Here is a 22,363-nt window from a genome sequence, read left to right on the forward strand (position 1 = left end):
GTATGCAGCAGTTCCTCACAGGGAACTGATGCATGCTGTCAATGCGGCAGAATTTAACTGGCACTCATCTGCTGAAGAGCAGGGAGTTCGATCCTGCTCAGCTTGATTTAATTCAGTGCATGAATTCAGTTCATGATCAAGCCAAGGGGTTTGCATTGAAACTCCTGCTAAACCGAAGCCTTCTCCCCTTCCTGAATTTAGAACTCCAGAGTTTAGAACTCCTGAACTTAGAACTTCCTGAATTTAGAACTCCAATTCAGCTGACATTTCTATTACTCCTATTACATTACTCCTATTTCTATTACTCCTATTACATTACTCCTGTGTTAGTGGATTATCTATAATTTTTAGCCAACCATACAAGAAGGGTTATACAGATAACCCTTTGTTATACTGTTGGTGACAAAAACCTATAGAAGGTGACAGAGAAGGAAAGTTGTTGACTAAGACTTGCAAAAGTAAATTACAACCAAGCCAAATGCAATGGAATGCCTTTGGGTGACATGCCTCAATGAAGCTCTTTCAGCACAGGGCACTAGATGTCAACAGAGAGACAAACTGAAACTGCATCACTAAAGGTTGCGCACAACACCATTAAGAAGAGAAGAAGAAGAAACAGGGATTTATTTGTATTTGTTTCTGTGGCAGCAGAGCGTACTTGGCCGATAAGCCTGGAGACTGGAGTTCCTTATTAAATCTAAGGAGAGGCGCCACCCAGACATCATCAAGGTAACAAAAGCTTTCTGTTCCGAGGGGGACATTCATATGTCACGATTTTGGTTTATTTGTTAACGCTTAAAAAGCTGGAGAGGCTGAACTCATTTGCTTAGGTCACATCTGGGGAATGTGGCAAAGCAGACACACCACACAACAGCATCACTGTCCCATGTTTTCCACTTTTATTTACACTGATGTTTCACTTTATTGCTCCAGTTACTCACCCAGTTCTCTGGAAGCCTAGCTCTCAGGGAAGAACATGCAAGAACAGGGAGAAAAAACCTTGGTATGCTCCAGTGCAAGGTGGCACTATCCTGAGCCTCCCGTTGGACTACAACCCATCATTTCTGACCATTGTCTATGCTAGCAAGGGTTGATGAGAGTTGATTTTCCAGGCTGTACCTACACTCTGTTGTTGTTGTTGTTGTTTAGTCGTTTAGTCGTGTCCGACTCTTTGTGACCCCATGGACCAGAGCATGCCAGGCACTTCTGTCTTCCACTGCCTCCCGCAGTTTGGTCAAACTCGTGCTGGTAGCTTCGCGAACACTATCCAACCATCTCGTCCTCTGTCGTCCCCTTCTCCTTGTGCCCTCCATCTTTCCCAACATCAGGGTCTTTTCCAGGGAGTCTTCTCTTCTCATGAGGTGGCCAAAGTATTGGAGTCTCAGCTTCAGGATCTGTCCTTCCAGTGAGCACTCAGGGCTGATTTCCTTAAGAATGGATAGGTTTTATCTTCTTGCAGTCCATGGGACTCTCAAGAGTCTCCTCCAGACCATAATTCAAAAGCATCAATTCTTCAACGATCAGCCTCCTTTATGGTCCAGCTCTCACTTCCATACATCACTACTGGGAAAACCATAGTTTTAACTATACGGACCTTTGTTGGCAAGGTGATGTCTCTGCTTTTTAAGATGCTGTCTAGGTTTGTCATTGCTTTTCTCCCAAGAAGCAGGCGTCTTTTAATTTCGTGGCTGCTGTCACCATCTGCAGTGATCATGGAGCCCAAGAAAGTAAAATCTCTCACTGCCTCCATTTCTTCCCCTTCTATTTGCCAGGAGGTGATGGGACCAGTGGCCATGATCTTCGTTTTTTTGATGTTGAGCTTCAAACCATATTTTGTGCTCTCCTCTTTCACCCTACACTCTACCTGAAATGTTTGGGGACATGCTCTACACTTACGTAACAGCCACAAGAAACCTTATCCTGTGAACCTTGAAAAGGCCAATGGATCACCTATGGCTGTTGAAGACAACAAGAACACCAGGCTTTGCGTGGTACTTGCAAACCCCAATACCAGCTTATCCAATGGACGAACCGGTCCTACTGTGCTCTGTGTGAACATCATTTTCTTTTGACTGATGCTTCCAACACTAGGACAGTCCCTGAGTATCACTTCTACTGTCTGTCTAATTCAGTATTCTGCATCTTAATAATGGCAAGCCTGTTCAGAACACGAGGAAGGATATAAATGAGTTCATTCATCTCCCTGTTCTTTTCTCCCGGCTTTTCATGGCTTTGGAGATGCTCCGAGCCTGTGCTTCTGTTTCCAGACTATTGTGGCCAATCAGCAGTAGTTACTGATATTTTACCTCCTTCATTAGGTAACTTAATTAGATTCTAAACACATTTCTTTGAATAATAGATGGATGGAAATGATGTTTGTTAGCTAGGGACCTGAGCTGCATTCAAAGGAGTAGAAGCTCCATGCTCCATGCTCCATTATAAAACCTCTGAGCCATTCATTTACCTACAGATACTCCTAATTTATTATGTATGCTAAAAACGCAGCAGGTGGTGGCTATTGGAAGCAAAGCTCCAGGGAACACTTGCTAATATTCTCGGGGTAGGGTGGGGATGGCTATAATGATAGAAAAGTGCTTCCTAAATTATCATTAAATAGAACAGCATGCTGTGCCACAAGCGTAATTAAAGTAAGTACTAACAGGTATACTGGAATTGATGCTTGGAACTGGATATGTGCCCCTCCAAAATCAAAGGAGAAGTGCACGAAATTCGGTGGCTGAAGTTGCTTTAAGCAAACAAACATCCATTTTATCGACATTTGTTTTAAAGTATAGAAAACAACGTTAAGAAATGTAGCTGAAGCATGGAGAAGAAAAGCAGGTACTTAAATCACTTAACTGGCTGGAAAATTCTGAAAAACAACATAAGGAATAGAGGGGGGACTAGCTGAAGAATTTTAAGAAATATTAAGCCTAGTTGAAAATCCAGCTGATGACTGAGGATAAAAGAAGCCACTTTTGCCTGCATTAAAAAACAAAAAATTAACCTTGCACCCACAGGAGTGACATACCATAACCGGAATTAATAATAATAATAATAATAATAATAATAATAATAATAATAAATTTTGTTTATACCCCGCCCTCCCCGGCCAAAGCTGGGCTCAGGGTGGCTAACAACAATCAAAATAATCCAACATTCTAAAAACCTTTCATTATAAAAATTAATTAAAATCAAATTGATGGCAATCATTAAGCAAGATTCTGTGCAGATTGCCAGAGGAGGGGGTCAGGCTGCGCCCAAAGGCCACCAGGCCACCAAAGGCCTGGTGGAACAGCTCTGTCTTACAGGCCCTGCGGAAAGATGTCAGGTCCCGCAGGGCCCTAGTCTCTTGTGACAGAGCGTTCCACCAGATTGGAGCTGGGGCCGAGAAGGCCCTGGCTCTAGTTGAGGCCAGCCTAACCTCTCTGAGGCCTGGGACCTTCAGGATGTTTTTATTTGCAGACCGTAGGTTTCTCTGTGGGGCATACCAGGAGAGGCGGTCCCGTAGGTACGAGGGTCCTAGGCCGTATAGGGCTTTAAAGGTTAAAACCAGCACCTTAAACCTGACTCTCACTCTGTCCCTGAAGGCAGAGTCAAAAGTAGTGGGAGGTTCCATCCCCTTCAGGCTCAACAACAATTCCAGCTTGTTCTTGTTTGACCTTACCTTCCAACTCAGAGGAGGAGTCAAACCTTTAAGAAGCCACATGATCATGGGTAAGCTGCCTCCCATTCAATATGCGATGATAGGTCCTTCCTCCATCCCATCAATTTCCCCCTCAACTGGCCCTATAACTTCTTCCAATTTTTGGAATATTCCCACATTCAGACTCTCAACTTTCCTGAATACCTGAAGCTTTCCCTTACATCACTGGTTCCCAAACTCCACCCCTACCAATGGACCAGTTGAAATTTTTTGAGTGTCTTGGAGGACCACCTAAGGATTTTTTCTGCCTGTTGTAGCAATGGTAATGCACTGTGCCACATGTATGATTTTTAAAATTGTATTTTAAAATACCACCCACATGAATCATAGAATCATAGAATTGTAGAGTTGGAAGGGACCCTGAGGATCATCTAACTGAACCCCTTTGGGAACCCTGCCTGACAGCATGTGTGTGAGTATTATGGGGATCTAGATGCTGCTTGTAACTCTTCTGGGCTAGTTAGGATTTAAGATTTTATGTTTACTGTTTTATTTTTATTTTTATGTAATTGCTGCATGTCATATGCTCTAATGTAAACAAATATATATATCAATGCAACTGTTAAACAGTTTAAAGATGAATAAACATTTTACAAACAGCAACAAATAAAAAAAGGAATTTAAGCCTTTATGCTGTTTTATTTTTGCTTATTACCTGTTTAAACTGGATGCAACTCCTCTTTTCTGATCCTAAATCAATCTTCCTTAATTGGGGTGGACTTTGCACAGGGGAACTGTCCGCTCATGTGCTAGGCTGCCTATTTCACATGCTGCATGCATAGGCTGTGAGCAAGCTAAAGAAGGGAGGGCTTGTTTTGTGTCTCAGAAAAGAGAGAATTGCTGCTGGCAGATGCTTCCGCCCTCATCTGTCTTACCCTGGTACTCTCTGTGGGATTTCCTACTGAGCTTCCCAGGGGGCTATGGCTCAAAGGAAATAGTGGGGACAGAACTGCTGACAAATCAACAACTCCTCACATGCCAGCATGGTGTAGTGGTTAAGAATGGTGGACTCGTAATCTGGTGAAGCGGGTTCACTTCCCTGCTCCTCCACATGCAGCTTCTGAGTGACATTGGGCTAGTCACACTTCTCTCAGCCTCACTCACCTCACAGTGTTTGTTGTGGCGGAGGAAGGGAAAGGAGATTGTGAGCTGCTTTGAGACTCCTTAGCAGGGGTGCCCAAACTTTTTCAAAGAGGGCCGGATTTGATGAAGTGAACATGCGTGAGGGCCGACCAAAGTTGTTGACTTTTTTTAAGGATTGAACTTGTTGAGCTTTTTTTAGGATTTTACCCCAGGAGATAGACTGCCACAGGGGCCAGATTAAACTGACAATGGACTGGATTGGGCCCCAAAACAGACTTTGGATATGCCTGCCTTAAGGGGAGTGAAAGGCAGGATATCAAGTCCACACTCCTCCTCCTCCTCCTCCTCCTCCTCCTCTTCTTCTTCTTCTTCTTCCTGATCTGACACAATCTCCACACAACACCCAGAATGCGCTTTATACTGAGTCTGCTTCATGTTTGCCAATTTTCCATTGGCTATTGAGAGGTTATTAATGTTTCCCTCTTAGAAATGAGTCAGTGTCTCCTGCTTCATGATTAAAGCATGGGAACCAAAAGGCAGAGTAGACGGGAAATATGGACCTGGAAATAATGCTAAATATACCTACCTAATGCACTCTTTCTGAACCAAAATTCAGCTATCCTTTGAAATTTGTGCTTTTTGGAATTTTGCAATGCATAATCTCCAGCTGAAAACCTCCCAACGAATTAAAGGATATAAGCAATAATTTAGTGAGGCATACAGAACTGCAATTTTGAATGTTGATCAGATGGTGGGGAAGGACTTCAGCTCAGTGGTAGAGCATTTGCCTTGCAAGCAGAAGGTCCCAGGTTCAATCCCTGGTATTTCCAAATAGGCGTGGGAATGCATTCTGTCTGAAACCCTGGAGAGCTACTACCAATTAGAATAGACAGTACTGGACTATATGGTCTGACTCAGTATGCATAGTATCATAAAACAGCAGAGTTGGAAGGGAACTAAAGAGCCATCTAGTCCAACATCTTGCAATGCAGAAATCACGGTTAATTCCTATCCATATATTCATACTGACATACATGCATGTGTGAAAGTCTGCTTCTGTGGGCAGAATTCCTTTGCTGTGTTGGGGTGTCTGTTTATAACCCTTCACATAGTTAGGCAAATGAAATTCCAGTGGACTCAAGGGGATTTTAGCAGGCTAACTTTGTCCAAGATTACTGTCATTGCCAGTTGATGTGCTACAGATTAGAAATGGAAGAGGGAGTTCAAGGCTGCTCTTGCAAACTGATGAAGTGCAAGCAGAAAGTAGTAAATAGCAAAGTGATTACGGGCAACACGGGAGAAATAAAGTCTGAATGAGACCAGAGCTTGGATAACTTAAATCAACCAACAAAATAATAGAGCACATGTGTTAAGTTGTCGGTGAACATATCAAACGACACAGTGATTCTTCAAACAGCTCTTGTTTAATCACAGGCCAGAACAGAACTGAACTGAAGGGTTCAGCCAGCCTGCTTATATAGAGCTCCAGTACAACACAACTGTAACAACTTTCTGTAACTATCCAATCACTGAACGTCACTTTCAATCCCTTATTTGCATATGTGGACCTGAGTGAAAACTATCCACAGTATCCCCCTGCTGGCCCAGGGTGAGAACTTCAGTACATAACAACATGGGTGGAAATGGAGGCTAGTCATAGGCAGATCATGGAGGAGGAGCACTCAGAAGATGGTACAACATGTTTGCCAGCCATCCCTTATGGTTGGGAGAGCAAGACAGGATACTTGACTTTTTCCACTCTTGCATGTGCATCTCCATTCTTGTTCCCCATTCTCACATTTGCCTGGGCTACAGTGGTTGGTTCATTTAGCGTTTGACTGTACAACAACTCTTTCTATCTGGGTCCTCCCACTAGTGGATCCCTTCCAATTAGACTGTTGTCTCTGCTCTTTCCTCAGCTGATACAACAGGAACATTTATATACACTCCCCCCCCCTCTGTGTGTGTGTGTGTGTGTGTGAGTGAGTGAGTGAGAGAGAGAGTCCTCTTAATAGACTCCACATAGCCCTGAGGGAAGTATGCCTCCGTCTTTGACCTTGTGTAGAACTGACTGCATAGCATCGTAGTGCCTTGTCACTCAGCTGAGATAATAAGCCTGTTCTCAAAGGTTCAAGGTCAACATTCTAACCACATGCTAAGGGGATTGAATCAAGGCCTCCAGCAGATTGTCTCCAGCACTTCACCTCTTCCACTCCCACGATTCTGGACTTTCAGACAAGGTCTTGAGGGGAACAGTGCCCTCAAGGCTGCAGCCGGATAATCAGCTTTCTAACCCATTTGAGACACAACAGGCCCTATAAAGCCCTTGCAGCCAAGCCAGCTTACCAGCTTGACCAATTTGTCTTGAGTATGAAGGTTTTCCTCTTCAGCCTGCTCTTGCTGTCTTGGAGCTTAACCTGTATGACTCTGACTACATTGCTCCTGGCCCTTTGCTCTTTGTCTGCCCGATCTGAAGCTCATCTATGACCATCTCTGTTGCTTCTGGCCCTTGGCTCTTTGCCTGCCAGATCAGTTACCTGATCTTGATTTTGACAATGCTTATTGCTCTTCAGATCATCACCTGCTTGCACTGCAGAGGCAGCCTGTCCTGGAGCTAAAACCAAGGCCTGCCTGGAGATTTAAGAATTACATTTCCAGGAATCCATACACAGGGACACAGGGATTCATTACCCCATAATGGCTTTTTGCTACTGTTATAAAATCAGTGTTTTAAAAAACGTATATCCCCCCCCCCCAATAGAATACATAGGTGAGGATGCTTGGTTGCATATGTGACTTGAGTATGAAATCAAGTGACAGTTATTCTGGCAAGCAAAGGTGTAATTTTTGTGCATGTGGCATAACAGTACACCCATTTCTGTTGCTGAAGCTAAGGAAGTTGAGTCCCATAAATTGCTGGGATGGGAGATTTGCCTGGGGTTAAGCTGCTTTGACTGCTCCTGGGCAACAAACTGAAACTATCATGGGGACATACAAAAGAGGACACTTTCACCCATGTTTCCCTTCATTATATACACAGCCCAACAACAAGAAGAACCCACCAAGAGCATATGAATTGATATGGCTAATTTTAGACCCTCCAATTGTCCCTATTTTCCAAGGCCATCCCTGATTTAGAGAAGCTGTCCTGGTTTCTGATTTGATCCCAGAATGTCCCACTTTTCATTGGGATGTTCCTATTTTCATTGGAGAAATGCTAGAGGGTATGGAGTTATCCAACCCGAGCCGTCTGAAGGCAATCCTGTATAGCGAAGATATTTTTTTTTTTAAATGTTAATGTTTTATTCTGTTTTTATATTTTGGAAGCTGACCAGAGTGCTGGGGCAACCGAATAAGATGTGTGGGGTATAAATAGTAAAATTTTCATTATGGGATGGGCCATCCCTATTTTCATCGGAGAAAAGTTGGAGGGTATGGCTAACTTGACATAACAACCCTTCCATCTCACACAGGGAAACAAAATTCATTGCAGCCAACTGAAGTCAACCAACCATGCTCTGGGGCCCCCAATCTCTCTCACCACCAAGGAAAACTAATAAATGAATAGAAATAGAACCTACGCTGACTCAAAAACCTGACACTACTACACTATGTAAAAGAATGAAAGTTTACTATCTCCCCTTCTCTCTCCCCACCTCTCTTCTTCCCCAACCTTATATTGTCTATAACATTAGTGACTCACATCTAATATAACTGATTTGTTGAATGGACTTTACGATCTGAAAATAGAGACGCTGTATGTACTTTTGTAACCCAAGAAAATATGTAATAAAACCTTTTTTAAAAAAAATTATTCTCCTTCCCTCCTTTACTCATCTCTCTTTCTCTCTCTCTGTGCGTGTCTATCGATAAAAGAAATCACATCCAAAAATTACAAAAGTGGAGAGAAAACTTTGATCAAAATCTCATCTCATGCCTACCTTACTTCTGGGGAGTCTGAAAGGTGTTTGCAAGCATCCTTTCTTGCATTTTGCAAATCATCTCACCAGTGGTCTACACTCTAGAGCCTTCCAGGGGGCTTGTGCTTCAATAATACTTAGGTGAATATATCATAAGATAGTTCCTCAAGTGGAACTTTTTCAAACCAGGAAGCATGGGCAGCCAAGGATTTTTATTAATTTTTTTAACTGGAAAGAAAAAAATTGCCCACGGCCATTACACAAGGATAAGCTAAGCTCAAACTTCTGCACTCAGTAAAATTCTGAAGACATTCTAAAGTGCTCTGAGAATGTGGCAGAAAAAAAATAGTCTTTTATTCCCCGGGGGGAAAACTTACGAGAAACTGGAGGACAGAGTTCAGCACATCACTAGCACCCTTGCAGTAATGCTTGTTAACAAGGGGACCAAAGGAGAGGAATAAAATGTGGGCTTGGCTTTGTGTTTAAATGACCTTCAAGGACACAACAGAAAAAGTGATGTTTATGCTCTAGCCTTTTGCTTTAGCGCACCTCATTGTTCTCCATGTATGGACATATACACAGAAAGAGCACACTGCAGAGTTCTTCAGAGCCTTTCTCATATTTACTGGCAACATGTCTATTTCCCTGTATAAATAACCAGATTTATATACAAAATACAAATAGAAATAATCAACAAACATGCAAAACTGGACCAAGACGGGGCCGGTGCCAAGCACTAGAGTTGGCCAAGTGTCTGGCTGCTGTGTAAGAGACTTGGATGGAGAAAGCAATTTGCTCTCTTTAGAATGAAAACCTCTGCTTTTTCCCCGAGGCTGCAGACTAAAATGCTTCCAGCAAGCTCAGGTTGAAAACTCCAGGGTACTTCCCCGAAGGCTTCTGAGCAAGCAGTATTATTATTATTATTATTATTATTATTATTATTTCACAAGGAGTATTTTTGTTGAATTTCCACAAGATATCAAATATTACAGATAAGCGCCTGACGATGCTGTTACACGGAACAAGCAGTATTAAGATGTTTAGGATTAAAATGTCAGCAGCAAACTAGTTACAAACAGGAGCATTGCTGTGGACTTAGGGTACAGGACCTATATTGACCTATGGTTCCCCAAAAAGTTTCACCATCATCACTCTCTCACCCACCCCCGCAAATGAAGATGGACAGTAGTTTGGTCACTGGCATTGTGGTTGACAGACAGATGCCAGGCAAGGAAAATGTATTTATTCTTTGATTAAAAAGAGGGAAGGGGCAGCAGGATTAGGGCCCAGTGCAAAGGACTCAGGTTGGGGACTGTTAAGAGTTGTCCAGCAGAATCCCTGATCAAGACCTTGTGTGGGAATGAATTCTCTCCACCACAAGAATGTGCTTCAAAGCTTTACTGCAGAACAACTTTACATACTAGTTACAATAAGATAAATGTTACAATACATTGCAAGCAAGCAAGCAAGCAAGCAAGCAAGCAAGCAAGCAAGCAAGCAATGGGGTTCAGTCCTTTGTTCAGTAAACTCTCCTCTCTCTGGTCCCAGAGGGAGAACCTAAGCATCTTCATCATTGTAGAACTTCTCTGCTGCTGCTGCTTTTAGCCATCCCCAACCAAGCAACTCCCATCAGCCCCAGCCAGCATGGCCAGTGGTCAGGGATGATAGGAGTTGGAGTCCAAAAGTATATGCAAGGCAGCATGTCAGCTGCCTTAGCAACACCCCTGGTCACAAACATAATATATGAATTCAAAGACGATGTCAAGAGAACAGAGCTTGTACCCTGACCTCCCCCACCTTTCTAAATTGTTTTCTTTGGCTCTGATGCTTTGTTTTGTGTGTGTGTTCATCAGACTTCTCAGAGAGTGTTTTATCATCATCAGGGGCTTAGTAAGGTGACAGCACAGGCTTCAGAGTTGTAGCAATGATTACAAAACACTCCTCCCAAAATGTGCGCGCTCTCTCTCTTTTATTTAAACCTCCTTTCCTTCAAACTGAGGACAAACATGTATACTATGTGCAAGCTCTGTGCTTATCTGCCAGGCATTTAGTGGGCACAGGGTCTTAGGGGGACTTAGGGGATCTCATTATGGGAGAGCTGGGAAATCCTTGCCTCAGACCCACGGATAATCAACCTCATCCCCAACACTACTGCAGCATGGCTGGATAAACACAAGTGCTTTCAAATCTTTATGTCAACTGATTCTCTCTCTCTTGAGAAACAGGGCAGAGGAATTCACTGAAGCTTAAAGTGGTTGGGTCTGGTTTGGCTGTTCCTTTTCTCCCTGCAACCATTTGGGTAGAATCCCATATGCCCTTTCTATAGCCAGCCATGGACATATATAAGAGCAGTCCCCCACATCCCCTGGAGAGCTTCTGCCAGTCAGTGCACACAACATTGAGCTAGATGGTCTAACTCTGTGTAAGGTAGGGACAGGGGGAGACCAGTGGCCAAGTGGAGTGATGGGAGACCTCCCTCTTGCTGAAAGTTGGTTAGAAGGTGGTGTTCCAGAGACCAGCAGAACACTGTGCTGCTCTGCGACCACTGTCTCCCTTACAGTGGCGTAGCGTGGGTTGTCAGCACCCGGGGCAAGGCAAGCAATTTGCACCCCCTAACCCCCAGATTTGCGCCCCCTAACCCCCAGATTTGCGCCCGGTGCGGCCGGCCCCCCCTGCACCCCCCACACTATGCCACTGCTCCCTTACCTGGGTTGCTTCTCCGCTAGTGGCAGAAGTGGTGGGGCGGGTGGCCAGAGGTGTTTCATCTGCCTAAGGTGGCTTCTTCACTGCTGGCTTCACCCCACAACATGAGTGGGCTGGCTCTGTATCACACATTGACCCCTTCAGCCGTGAAGTTCTGTGTTTGATATGAGCTTACCTGCACAGCGGAAAAACATGGCTACAGTGAGGTGGGTGGCGGAATGTAAAGAACCTGCCTTTTCTTCAGTTTCTTAAATTGTCTCCCCACATCTTCCATTTTCAGTGGGATAGTAAAACATTCAGAATGGTACAAAGGCAAAGCAATTCCCTCTGCTTTATAAATTGCATCCTCCAAGGTACTTACTATATTTTCTAAAAGTTTATTTTTATCTTGTGTTTATGCTTCTTTTAATCAATGATGTACAGTAGCCAAATATATGGCTGATTATATCCAATCAAAATGTAAATATTTCATGTGGCTTTCTGGCCTCTTGGCCCCATGACTCACATTTCGATTGGCTCTCCAAGCTCCCTTGATTGTTGACCTCTTCACCAACAGTATAAAAATAAACCATATGAGCTTGGTCCCATATAAATAGTTTCCTTCAGTGATTCATGACATACCCAGACTGCAGTTTCACTGTCTGGTGGTATTATATTGATCCATCTCTCTCAATTGCTACAGTGTTTGTAAACATTCCATGACATAACAACAACTAAGCCAATGGGTTTTGAGGATGTGTATGCTGCCAGTAGAAGTCAATTTTAAGCCTCCAAAGTACACCAGCAGAAAATGTACTGCACATAGACCTCTGAAAGTAACGCTGCTAGTGAACATAATGCCAAGAGATAGTGGTGCTATTGCAGATATTAATAGTGTGCAGTTTGAAGTGACTGGATGCATGAAAACTGAGTCTGTTTGGAATGAAGCATTGTTCAGACCCATTAGATATTATTCAAAACTTTACTTGCAGAACTTTCTTCATAACAGAGTGAAAACATCAAATGAGTCATCTAAACAGCTCCACAAGACATATGCCAGTCCAAGGCATAGGCTCAGCACCTTACAAAATATGAAATAACCCAAACAGATCTATAAGCAAAGGTCTCTCTCCTATAGCATCCATTTTTGCCTGGAGCTGTTTTCCTAGAGAGCTTCATTTACGTCCTTATTTCATGGAGCCTGGGAGCAAAAGAACCAAAAGCAACTCCCTTCAAAATTATGATTAGCAATTCAATACTCATGTGTTAGCCAGCAGGAAACAACAATAGTTAATTATCAACTCATTAAAGAGTTCAGAGAGCACTTCTTGGCATTGATATAGTACCTTGGAAAACCTCCATGTTAAAGCTTACAGTAATACACATAGCCATTCCCTTTTCATTTTCAATAAAACCAAGAAAACGTTTAGTCAGCCCCTCTTGCAGCAGAAACATACAATCTCAACAAATATTATTAATGAGGGAACTTATTGTTCTCAATCAATATGCATAAAAGAGTTAAGTATTTATTTTAGGGAAATGACTGGGAAATGGGAATGGAGAAGCAGTTGAAAACTTCATTAAGCAAGGAATAAAAAACATGCTGTATCTGACAAGCTCAGCCCAAGCCATAATAGTGAGTAGAACCTGCAATTCAAATAAATATTGATTTCTTCCTCTTTCTATTGTTGAAACCAGAGTAACAGCACATAAACATTTACACTGGCAACACAGAGTGACGTCACCAAACCCACAGCCTGTACGTCACCTGGTGATTTAACGTCTTATAGGAAGGCCGGTGCCAAGTGCTTGTTTGCTAGACTTTTGTATTCAAATTTAGAAATATTAGATATTAATTTCTAATGCTGTGCACAGGAATAAGATCTTGCACTAAAAACAAGACTTGAGGACACAAGCCACAGATTGTGCAAATGCACATTCACTCCCATTTACCCATGAGCTGTAAATACTTAAATACCTGCCTCTCTGCTTGCCTGTATAGAAAATATTAACTCCTAGGGAAAGAAATCTACATATGTTACATACTGCATTTTAAAGTTATCTAATTAGGGGGAAAACATCACTATAATAATACACAATATGCTACTAGGTTTCCTAAGTAATGTCAAGTATGAGTATAAAAAGGAGGGGAAAAAATAGTTGGCACTATGTGTCATCACAAGTCTTGAATATTGTGACATCACCAAGTCCTACCTATTGAATCTCAGGTTTTAGGGTACTTATAATGTGGTAGCCAGAGTTGTCTCCAGGCAACCAAACTGAGATTCTGCTAACTGGGATACAATTGTATCACTCAACTGTATCACAAATGAATGAAATAGGTGTATGAATAACTGACCTTGTAAAACATAAGTGGTCTAATATGCTTCATAATTCTATTTACAAGGCTATGAAATGTTGCTTTAATGCAGGGATAAGGAAAGCTGTGGTTCTCCGGGGGTTGTTGGCTTCCAACTCTTTTCGGCCTCAGCTAGCATGTCAAGGATGATGGGTTTTCTGTGGGAAAAAATAGGAGGGAGGACCTATATAGGCTGTCCTCAGCATTTTGGAGGAAAAGTGGGGTGAAGGTTAAAATAATAATTCTAATTTCTCTAAGTATTATTCCATGTGCAATAATGAGTTGTTGGTTACTAAGCAGTGATAGAAATGTCCATCTCTTATTAGGACAATACAAACTGACTTTAGCATTTATCTACACACACCAGCATGACATTACAAAACGATTTTTTAAAATGTCCACAATTATAACTTTAATTTTAGTTAGAAAGGTAATTTCCGCTTTCAAGGCTATGTAAGAAAACCTCATGAAATTGTTTAAAATTAAAAAGTATAATTATTATCTGTCTGTTGCTTTATAGAAATGTCTGATAAATCATGACTCATTGTGCCCATCCAGTGCATTTGAACTCTGAAGAGAGGAGGTGGCTGACATTGGTTTCAAATAAGTGCATACTTGCCGATCCTGGATATATTCAAAAAAGTCAAACCAAATTGTATACAGTAATTTGTGTTTTTGTTTTTTATGTCCCCTAAATAGTTACACTTCTCCAAGACAGTCAGGAACCACACCTTCTCATTATGATTACAATGCCTCTGTAGGGATGCCCACCAATGTCTAGGGATTTATAGCCTTGCAGACATTACTCCCTCCCCCCGCCCCCAAAATATGATTGACGTTCTACTTTTTCTATCCTTGTTCTGGTTGTCCCAGATACTTAGTAGTGCCAATGAGGGCATTAGTAATAAGTCCTGTGCTGAATTTATTTCACTGAACACAGATTCCCAAAAGTAGGCTACCTTAGGACAACAACTGAGGTGGAAATACATTCCTTTGCCCTGCCCCAGAAAACACTGGAAGTTTCACGCAACTGTAGTAACAGGTAATTAAAGCAACAACAACAGACAGACTCACTTACAATTGCTGAACTGTTGTCTTGGTAATTTTGAAGAGGGCATGCTCATGGACACAGAGACGAGCTTGGAAAACAAGCCTTATGAGGAACGGTTGAAGGAGCTGAGTATGTTTAGCCTGGAAAAGAGAAGATTGAGAGGAGATATGATAGCCATCTTCAAGGATCTCAAGGGCCACCATTTGGAACAGGGGTCAGCAACCTTTTTCAGCCATGGGCCGGTCCACCGTCCCTCAGACCATGTGGTGGGCCAGACTATATTTTGAAGGGGAAAACATGAACAAATTCCTATGCCCCACAAATAACCCAGAGATGCATTTTAAATAAAAGCACACATTCTACTCATGTAAAAACATCAGGCAGACCCCACAAACAACCCAAAAATGCATTTTAAATAAAAGGACACATTCTACTCATATAAAAACACGCTGATTCCCGGACCGTCCGTGGGCCGGATTGAGAAGGCGATTGGGCCGCATCCAGCCCACGGGCCTTAGGTTGCCTACCCCTGAATTGTGGAAGATGAAGCAAGCTTGTTTTCTCCTGCTCTGGAGGGTAGGACTCGAACCAATGGCTTCAAGTTACAAGAAAAGAGATTCCAACTAAACATCAGGAAAAACTGACAGTAAGAGCTGTTCAGCAGAGGAACAATCGCCCTCAGGAGGCAGTGGACTCTCTTTCCTTGGAGGTTTTTAAGCAGAGGTTGGCCACCTGTCATGGAAGCCTTAGCTGGGATTCCTGCATTGCAGGGGGTTGGACTAAATGGCCCTTGGGTTCCCTTCCAACTCTACTATTCTATGATTGCAACTATGCAGTTGGATCAGGCCAAAGGCCTATCTGTATGAGCTGCCAACCAGGTATCTGGCCCAAATATCTGGAAGGCTGTCTCTTTCTCCACAGACACTCTTGGGTGCTGAGATCGGCAGAGGGGATTCCCTGTGGTTGTTCCTCTGCCCTCAGAGGCTGAGGGGATAGTGGCCTGGAAGGGGGCCTTCCCCATGGAGGGCCCCCTAAGCTGTGGGATACAGAGGTAGCCTGACGCCTTCATTACACAGAATGCTGAAGATGCACCTCTTTGCCCCAGGCTTTTGACGCTTGAGCTGCCTATTTTCAGGACCCGCTATGCTTCTGTTTTAAATACTGTGTTTTTAGCGGTGCAATAATCTGTGTTGAAGGACATGAGCCTAACAGCCTTCTCCACACCGGTGGCGTAGGAAGGGTGGTGCGGTGGGTGCGGGATGCCCTGGGTGTCATCACTGAGGGTGTGTGTGACAAATTGGTAAAAATATGTTTTGTTTTCAAGAAAAATTTTGGGCTTGCAACACTTTTTTTAAAAAAATATTTATTATTATTAAATATTATTTAAAATGAGTTTAATAACTTCATCCGACAATTAATTAACCTCAACAAGTCAACATAATACGAATCGAAACTTTTTAGTTCAGTCAACAAACGCAACAAAATGTGGCTGCTATGAGTCAAGCTCTGCTCTCTGGCTTAGCCATCTTGTCGACTGAAAAGAAAGTAGCGAAAGGAATTGATTTTGACTATGTAATTTCAAAATTTGCAGAGAACAAAGTTAGGGGGGGTAGGTTTTAAGTGCTTATGCTCACAATGTTAAGTAAATAAACCAGAAAATAACACTTGCAACTGTATCCTATTTTTCCTTCTTTTAATAATTTCAATGTTGTGTGTGTGTGTGGGGGGGTGCACGAAATTTTCCCCAACGGGTACCACCTGACCTTGCTATGCCACTGCTCCACACCTGCGTGGGCCCCAGCAGCCGGCATTCAGAGCCATGTTTTCCACACGAAACCCAGATGGGAGGGAAACTTTCAGTGTTATTATATTTCTCTAAGTAAAAAAAAAAAGTCAATGTGAGGGAATGATGGCGAACTCGCGCCCATTTCGCCCCCTTCCCTCGAAGCCCTCATGCCAAATATGGAGAGGGGAGAGCGCGAGGACGAACCTTAGTCTCCGCCCCCTTCTATGCACGCGCCCCATTCGTTTTTCTCCCACCCCGCCCACCTCGGGCGGAGGTGTGGGGGGATTTCTATCTATCCACCTAATCTATCCCTCGAGCGCCTCTTGTCCGTTATTGTGACGCATGAAGCGTGTTCCCGCCCACTCCCCGCCCTCCCTTGCTTCTCTCTCTTTCTGTGGCGCTCTCCGCCGCTTCCTGCTGGGCATGCGCAGCTCGCCTCGCGCTTCCGTTCCGGCCCCTCCTTCCCCCGACTACCCCGCCGCTCCGTTCCTTTCTCTTTCTCGCGTGTCAGAGAGCGGCGGCGGCAGCGCGAGCGCGGCGGTTCCCTCAGGGCTGACGGAGGGCTCGAGGAGGAGGAGGAGGAGGAGGCAGGACGTGGAGGCGGAGAAAGCGGCGGCGGCGGCGGCCACCCCCCACCTCCGGCTCCAGGCCCGCGTAGAAAGCTGAGGTGGAGAGATAGAGGTGGGCGGCGGCGGCGGCTACGATCACGACCACCGCCACAGTAGTAGTTGTAGCGGCGGCGCCGAGCAGGGACTCCCGCTCTCTCTCTCTGTCTCCCGGGCCCTTCCGTTGAGTCTCCCGCGCGCCTCGGCGGCAAAATGAGCATCGAGATCCCGCCGGGTCTGACGGAGCTGCTGCAGGGCTACACGGTGGAGGTGCTGCGGCACCGGCCGCCGGACCTGCTGGCCTTCGCCGCCGAATATTTCGGCCGCCTGAGGGAAACCCGCGACCAGCAGCAGAGGGAGCTTCAGGCTGGCGTGGGGGCCAGGGGCAAAGGGGTCAACTTCGGCGCGGAGCCCATGCAGACAGAGTCCAACGGCGAGGAAGAGCGCAGGGACGAAGACTCCGACTCCGACTTCGAGCGTGAGTGAGGGGCGGGGCGGGGTCAGGGGGCGTGCTGGTGGTGGTGGGGGGGTGGCCCTCCACCCCGTCCTCTGCCTGGCCTGCAAGTGGGGGTGGGTTGGGGGGTTGTGTTTTAAAGGCTCTAAAGATTATTATTATTATTACTGCCCCCAGACTCCAGGAACTGTAGGAAACAATAGGGGCAGCCCTGTTCAGGGAAGTTTTTAATGTGTGATACCTTAGTGTATTTTTGGTCTTTGTGGAAGCTGCCCAGGGTGGCTGGGGAAACCCAGTCAGATGGGCGGGGTACAAATAAATAATAATAATAATTAATAATCAATAAATAATAATAATAATAATTCTTATAAATAATTATTATTTATTTGTACCCCGCCCATCTATTATTATTATTATTATTATTATTATTATTATTATTATAGTTGCCCTTCCATGCGCCTGCGGCTTCAGCAAAAGGGTCGCTTAACACGGGACTGGTTGCGCTTTTCAGCTCGCATTACAGCCCTTGTTAGTCTGATCAGCGAAAGATGGGCTTAATCCTCTCTCTCCCTCGCTGCTTTACACGGCTTGTTTCTGCGCCAAGGGGGTGGGTAGGATCCTCAGCGCAGGTTTATTGAGTTCCACGACGGGAGAAAGGCGAGACATAAAAACGTGCCCGACAGATAAACATGCCAGAAAGGATCTGCAGATAACAGCGAGTGCACAAGGGTGTGCGTGGCTCTCTCGTACACGGAGTAGGTGTGACCTTGCGTGTGTAGTGAAAGAAGGTGCAGTGTATAAGATACAGAGCCTTTCTGTCTTTATTCTTTTCCGCCTGCCAAAGTGGGTTATTAATTATTATGGGTTTGTTGACAGTGCGGTTGCAATAGCAGCTTAATCTTGTCCCCAGCCATTGCATTGTCTGCCCTAGTACCAGGGTACTTGCACACAACTGGAACTGAAGTTAATTGTTCAGAAGACGTGCCAGTTGCTTTAGAATGTCTGCAGTTGAATCTTAGCCCCCTGGCAAAGAGATAAGGCATGTGAAAGCAAAGCTTGTGGAGTCCTGATGTTACTATGCCATGCCTTCTATTTAAGTTTGTGGTATATAAACATTTTTATAAAAGCATTTTGCATGGGTGGGAGTAATTTGCCTTGCTTGAGTCAGTCTTAAATGAATGAGAGCCTTCTTGTGAGCAGGGGGAGGGAGGGATTTACGGCTGGAAAGGAAGAAAGCTTTCAAGGAAATCTCAGGAGGGTGGAGGGAGGGGCTTGAAGGAGTCTCCTCTCCATTCTGGGATGTGAGGTGGAGTGGAGAGGATTTACAGCACCCATTTTTGTGTGTGTGGTAGTGTGATCCTAGCCTTTCAGCTATGTTTCTGGAAGGACGAGAAGAGCATGAAGTGAATCCATCATTCTTGGAGCAGAGCTGTTTGTGCAAGTAGTAGGTTCTTTCGTGAGGTATGAGAAGGCAGAACCCCTGGAGATGACCCTAACTTTTGGAGTGAGGTAAAAGGCTTTCTCTTTGTGTAGATGTAGGTAACGTTTTGGAGATTCCCACAATAGCATTTAGACTGGACACACTCTGGATATGTTGGAGAAGAATTTGCCATGCTTGAGAGGAGGGAAAAAGTAAGGAAGGTTTCTTCCCTCCCTAGTCTCCTTTTTTTTTTTTTTTTTTTTAAACATTCATAGAAGGTACTGTAACTTCCTGAATTGTGATACACTTTTGCTGGGGGTGAGAGTTTGGGCTGTATAAGGCTTGTGTTTGTTAAGATTATGTACGAGTCTGGGCCAGGACTGTCATGCTATCATGAGAGCTCCCTCATCCCTTTACAATGATATCTAGCTGGATCAAAAGCAGTCAGTGATTACAGATTTTAAAATCAGGTATTTTATTTTTTTTTAAATAGAAAATTCCGAGAGGATATTTGTTGCAGCAAATACAGCAAAGAGCTTGTGCTACCTTAAAAGCTAACAAATTACTATGGTTTTCCAGGACTAAATTTGTTAAGACTGTGTGTGATTACTCTTAAATACCAAGTGTCTCCTAATAAAAAATAAAGCATTTGCAGAAGCGCCAAATCGCAACCTGAGCGTCCACTGTACTTGAATATTAAACCTTGATCTAAGCAGTTAATCCCTCAACCATTCTACCAGTTGCATAGTTGAAGGTGGCTTTCCTATGTAAGTGAATACCCAATTTGATCATTTCTCATATACTTTACCTACCACATACACACACTTCATTTCCCCCAATAATTATGAACGCTGGTATGAGTGCAGCCTTGGAGTGCCTTATTCCCATGACAGATACTTTACCTTCTTTGTATGTGAGTCGCTCTGTTCTTAATTTCAGAATACTGTATGATAAAAGGCAGGCAGGAAAGGGAAATCTTACAGGGAATTGACATTCTGAAGTTTAGGGATCATGAAATGGTGAGTTTAAATATAGATTCAGTTTCTGGATTAAGAAGCAAGGGAGTGTTGTGAGCAAAGAAGGGTTGTATTGCATTGTGGGGATGAACGAGGGAATATGCATGAGGTAGCTGTAAGAGAAAATAGGGTTGAATGGAATGCTGGGGTTGTGGGAAAATTGTTTTCTGTTGAGTTTTAGATCAGTTAATTAGGTGTTACAGAAACCAGTAGTAAAGCTTAACCAGTTTTCATGGTGAAGACTTGAAATGATGTAGGATTTATTTCTTAGCGTGACATATGCTGTTGAAATTTTAAAAATGCAAGTAAGTTTAAGTTAAGTATCTCTTAAATTAATTCCTTTAACTTCCTGAGCTAAATATCTCTTCAAATAAATTTCATTCCCTTTCCCCCAGAAGATGCAGTGCAAGCTGTGGAGGTAAGAAGGGGTTCTCAAGTGATCCATTTGCTTTGTCAGGTTGCACTTTCACCTCTAGCATTGTGTTAGAAACTGGGATAGGAAAGAGAGGAGCCATGTCCAGGTGCCTCCCCCCCCTTGCCATGGTACCAGACCAGGTGATTCACCTGGAAGCATTTATTTTTTTTTTTTAAGATGCATCTTTTGCTGGTTCGTTGCTGGGCAAATCAGGGCAGCACACAGTGCCCTGCCAACTGACTGCAACCAAGCAGGTGGAGATGCTAAGCACAAAAAGTTGGCACCTGGATATCTCCATCCAGTCATAAAAGGCTGGTTGCCAGTTGCAAAATGTGACTGGCGCCCAGCTAATTTTGAACATTGCGTAAGCTTATTTAAATTTTATATATAATTTACCTTTCTTTCATCATAGTTAGATGTTTCTAGTCAGCCCAAGCTCTTCTGTCCTTGTATGTAATACTCCTTAACACTAAATCGTGAATTTTGAGTTAATACTCAGTAACTTGGTTCCTAACTTTCCTTCTATGAACGGACCAGACTTAACATTAACGGGAAAGGGATTTCTAGCTTCCCCCTTCCCTTTGCTGTCCCTTGAAAATCTGTTCCAGGGGATTGGTGGACCTTTGGAAATGAGGTACAATGTGGTACAAGGACATGTAGGGTTTTTGGCTAAAACTCCCCCCCCCCCACTTTAATGGCAGAGTAATTTAGGTTCCAAGCTAATGTGTTTTGTCTCCCAAGTTCCTATTTGAGCCAACGATCTGCTTAAGACTGAGAGTTTAATGGCTACAGTTTTGGACCAGAAAGATTCCATTTCAAATCCTGACTGAGCCACAAAGCTTATTTGGTGACCTTGTCAGTCACAATCTCAAGAGCTGTGTGGATAAAATGGATAATCCATATGTGTAGTGGTCAGAGCTCCTTCAGGGAAGGGTGAAATACAACTGTAATAAAATAAGCAGTTAGATTTGTTTATGTAGTAAGTATAGATTTATTATAAATAATTTTCTGCTAATCTGTTTTGTATTGGGGTCACTGTGGTGGTCTTTGGTTTATATAGCAGTTAATGTTGTAACTGCAATCAAGTTTCCCCATCTTCAGAGCAGTTGTGACCAAACTGTGAGCGAATATATTTGAGACTATGTGGGACCAACTTTGAAGACACCTTGGGAATCACAAATGGTTTACAATATTGCCATCAAGGTTTTACCTGAGGCTGGTTACTCAGAATATATTACTGAGTATTATTCAGTCAGTCTCCTGGTTTGTTTCAGAACCCAGTTTGTTACCTTTTAGAACTCTTAATAGTTTGTGCTTTGGTTTTCTCCAAGACACTTAATGTAGCCTGTTCTATTGAGATGAGGGCGTGTTCTTTGTTTCACTACTGTCTTGATGATTTAGTGGGACAGGGGTGGGGCTTGTTTTGGTGGTGGTACCTAGGCTGTGGGAGATGTATTTGGCTCCTTTGGTTTTTTCATTTTCTCATGAATACTGTATTTTCCAATGGTGGGGTTTGATTGATTCCCCATACCACCTTTTCTAAGGTTAGTTTCTGTGTTGTTCTTCCATGTATAATATAGTGATTACTGTTTTTTCATCAGTGGTTTAATTACTGGGGGCCTTTTGGCTGAAAGGAGATATAGTCATGTTAACACAACATATTTTATCCTCCAACTGAAGGTAAGTCTGGCTCAGCCCAAAATGAATTGTCACTACAATTTTATTTTGTGTGTGAAACATCTTATTTTACCACTTTTTTTAGTTCATAAGTTTATTGTACTAGCCAGAGGCCGTGGAAAGTCTATAAAATCAGAAATAGTTTAAATTACAGAGTGAGCAACTACAATACATAACAAAATCCTAAAG

At 43.4% G+C, this 22,363-nt stretch overlaps 1 protein-coding gene and 1 long non-coding RNA gene across 4 annotated transcripts in view; one reads left to right on the forward strand and one right to left on the reverse strand.

Annotated features, from left to right (window-relative positions):
• Positions 1-12,359: 12,359 nt before the first annotated feature.
• LOC310671024 lies at positions 12,360-16,784 on the reverse strand. Of its 3 annotated transcripts, none has more exons than XR_014507681.1 (5): positions 16,565-16,784; positions 14,829-14,941; positions 13,751-13,908; positions 12,996-13,038; positions 12,360-12,621 (listed from the first exon to the last, which is right to left on the reverse strand). It is a non-coding gene; the product is annotated as an uncharacterized lncRNA (long non-coding RNA). The 3 variants fall into 3 exon arrangements; XR_014507682.1 differs by having other exon boundaries at positions 12,360-12,617; positions 12,651-13,038; XR_014507680.1 differs by lacking the exon at positions 12,996-13,038.
• A 108-nt stretch (positions 16,785-16,892) lies between these two features.
• The window catches only part of PRKAR2A (protein kinase cAMP-dependent type II regulatory subunit alpha), an 80,043-nt gene continuing 74,572 nt past the window's right edge, over positions 16,893-22,363 (forward strand). Inside the window, exon 1 of the mRNA XM_083426340.1 lies at positions 16,893-17,670. Within this exon, the coding sequence (XP_083282466.1) occupies positions 17,406-17,670 (265 nt within the window). The 5' untranslated portion in view covers positions 16,893-17,405. The remainder of the gene's footprint in view (positions 17,671-22,363) is intronic.

This window comes from Podarcis tiliguerta (assembly GCF_965153285.1).
Source record: "Podarcis tiliguerta genome assembly, chromosome: 2".
NCBI lineage: Eukaryota > Metazoa > Chordata > Lepidosauria > Squamata > Lacertidae > Podarcis > Podarcis tiliguerta.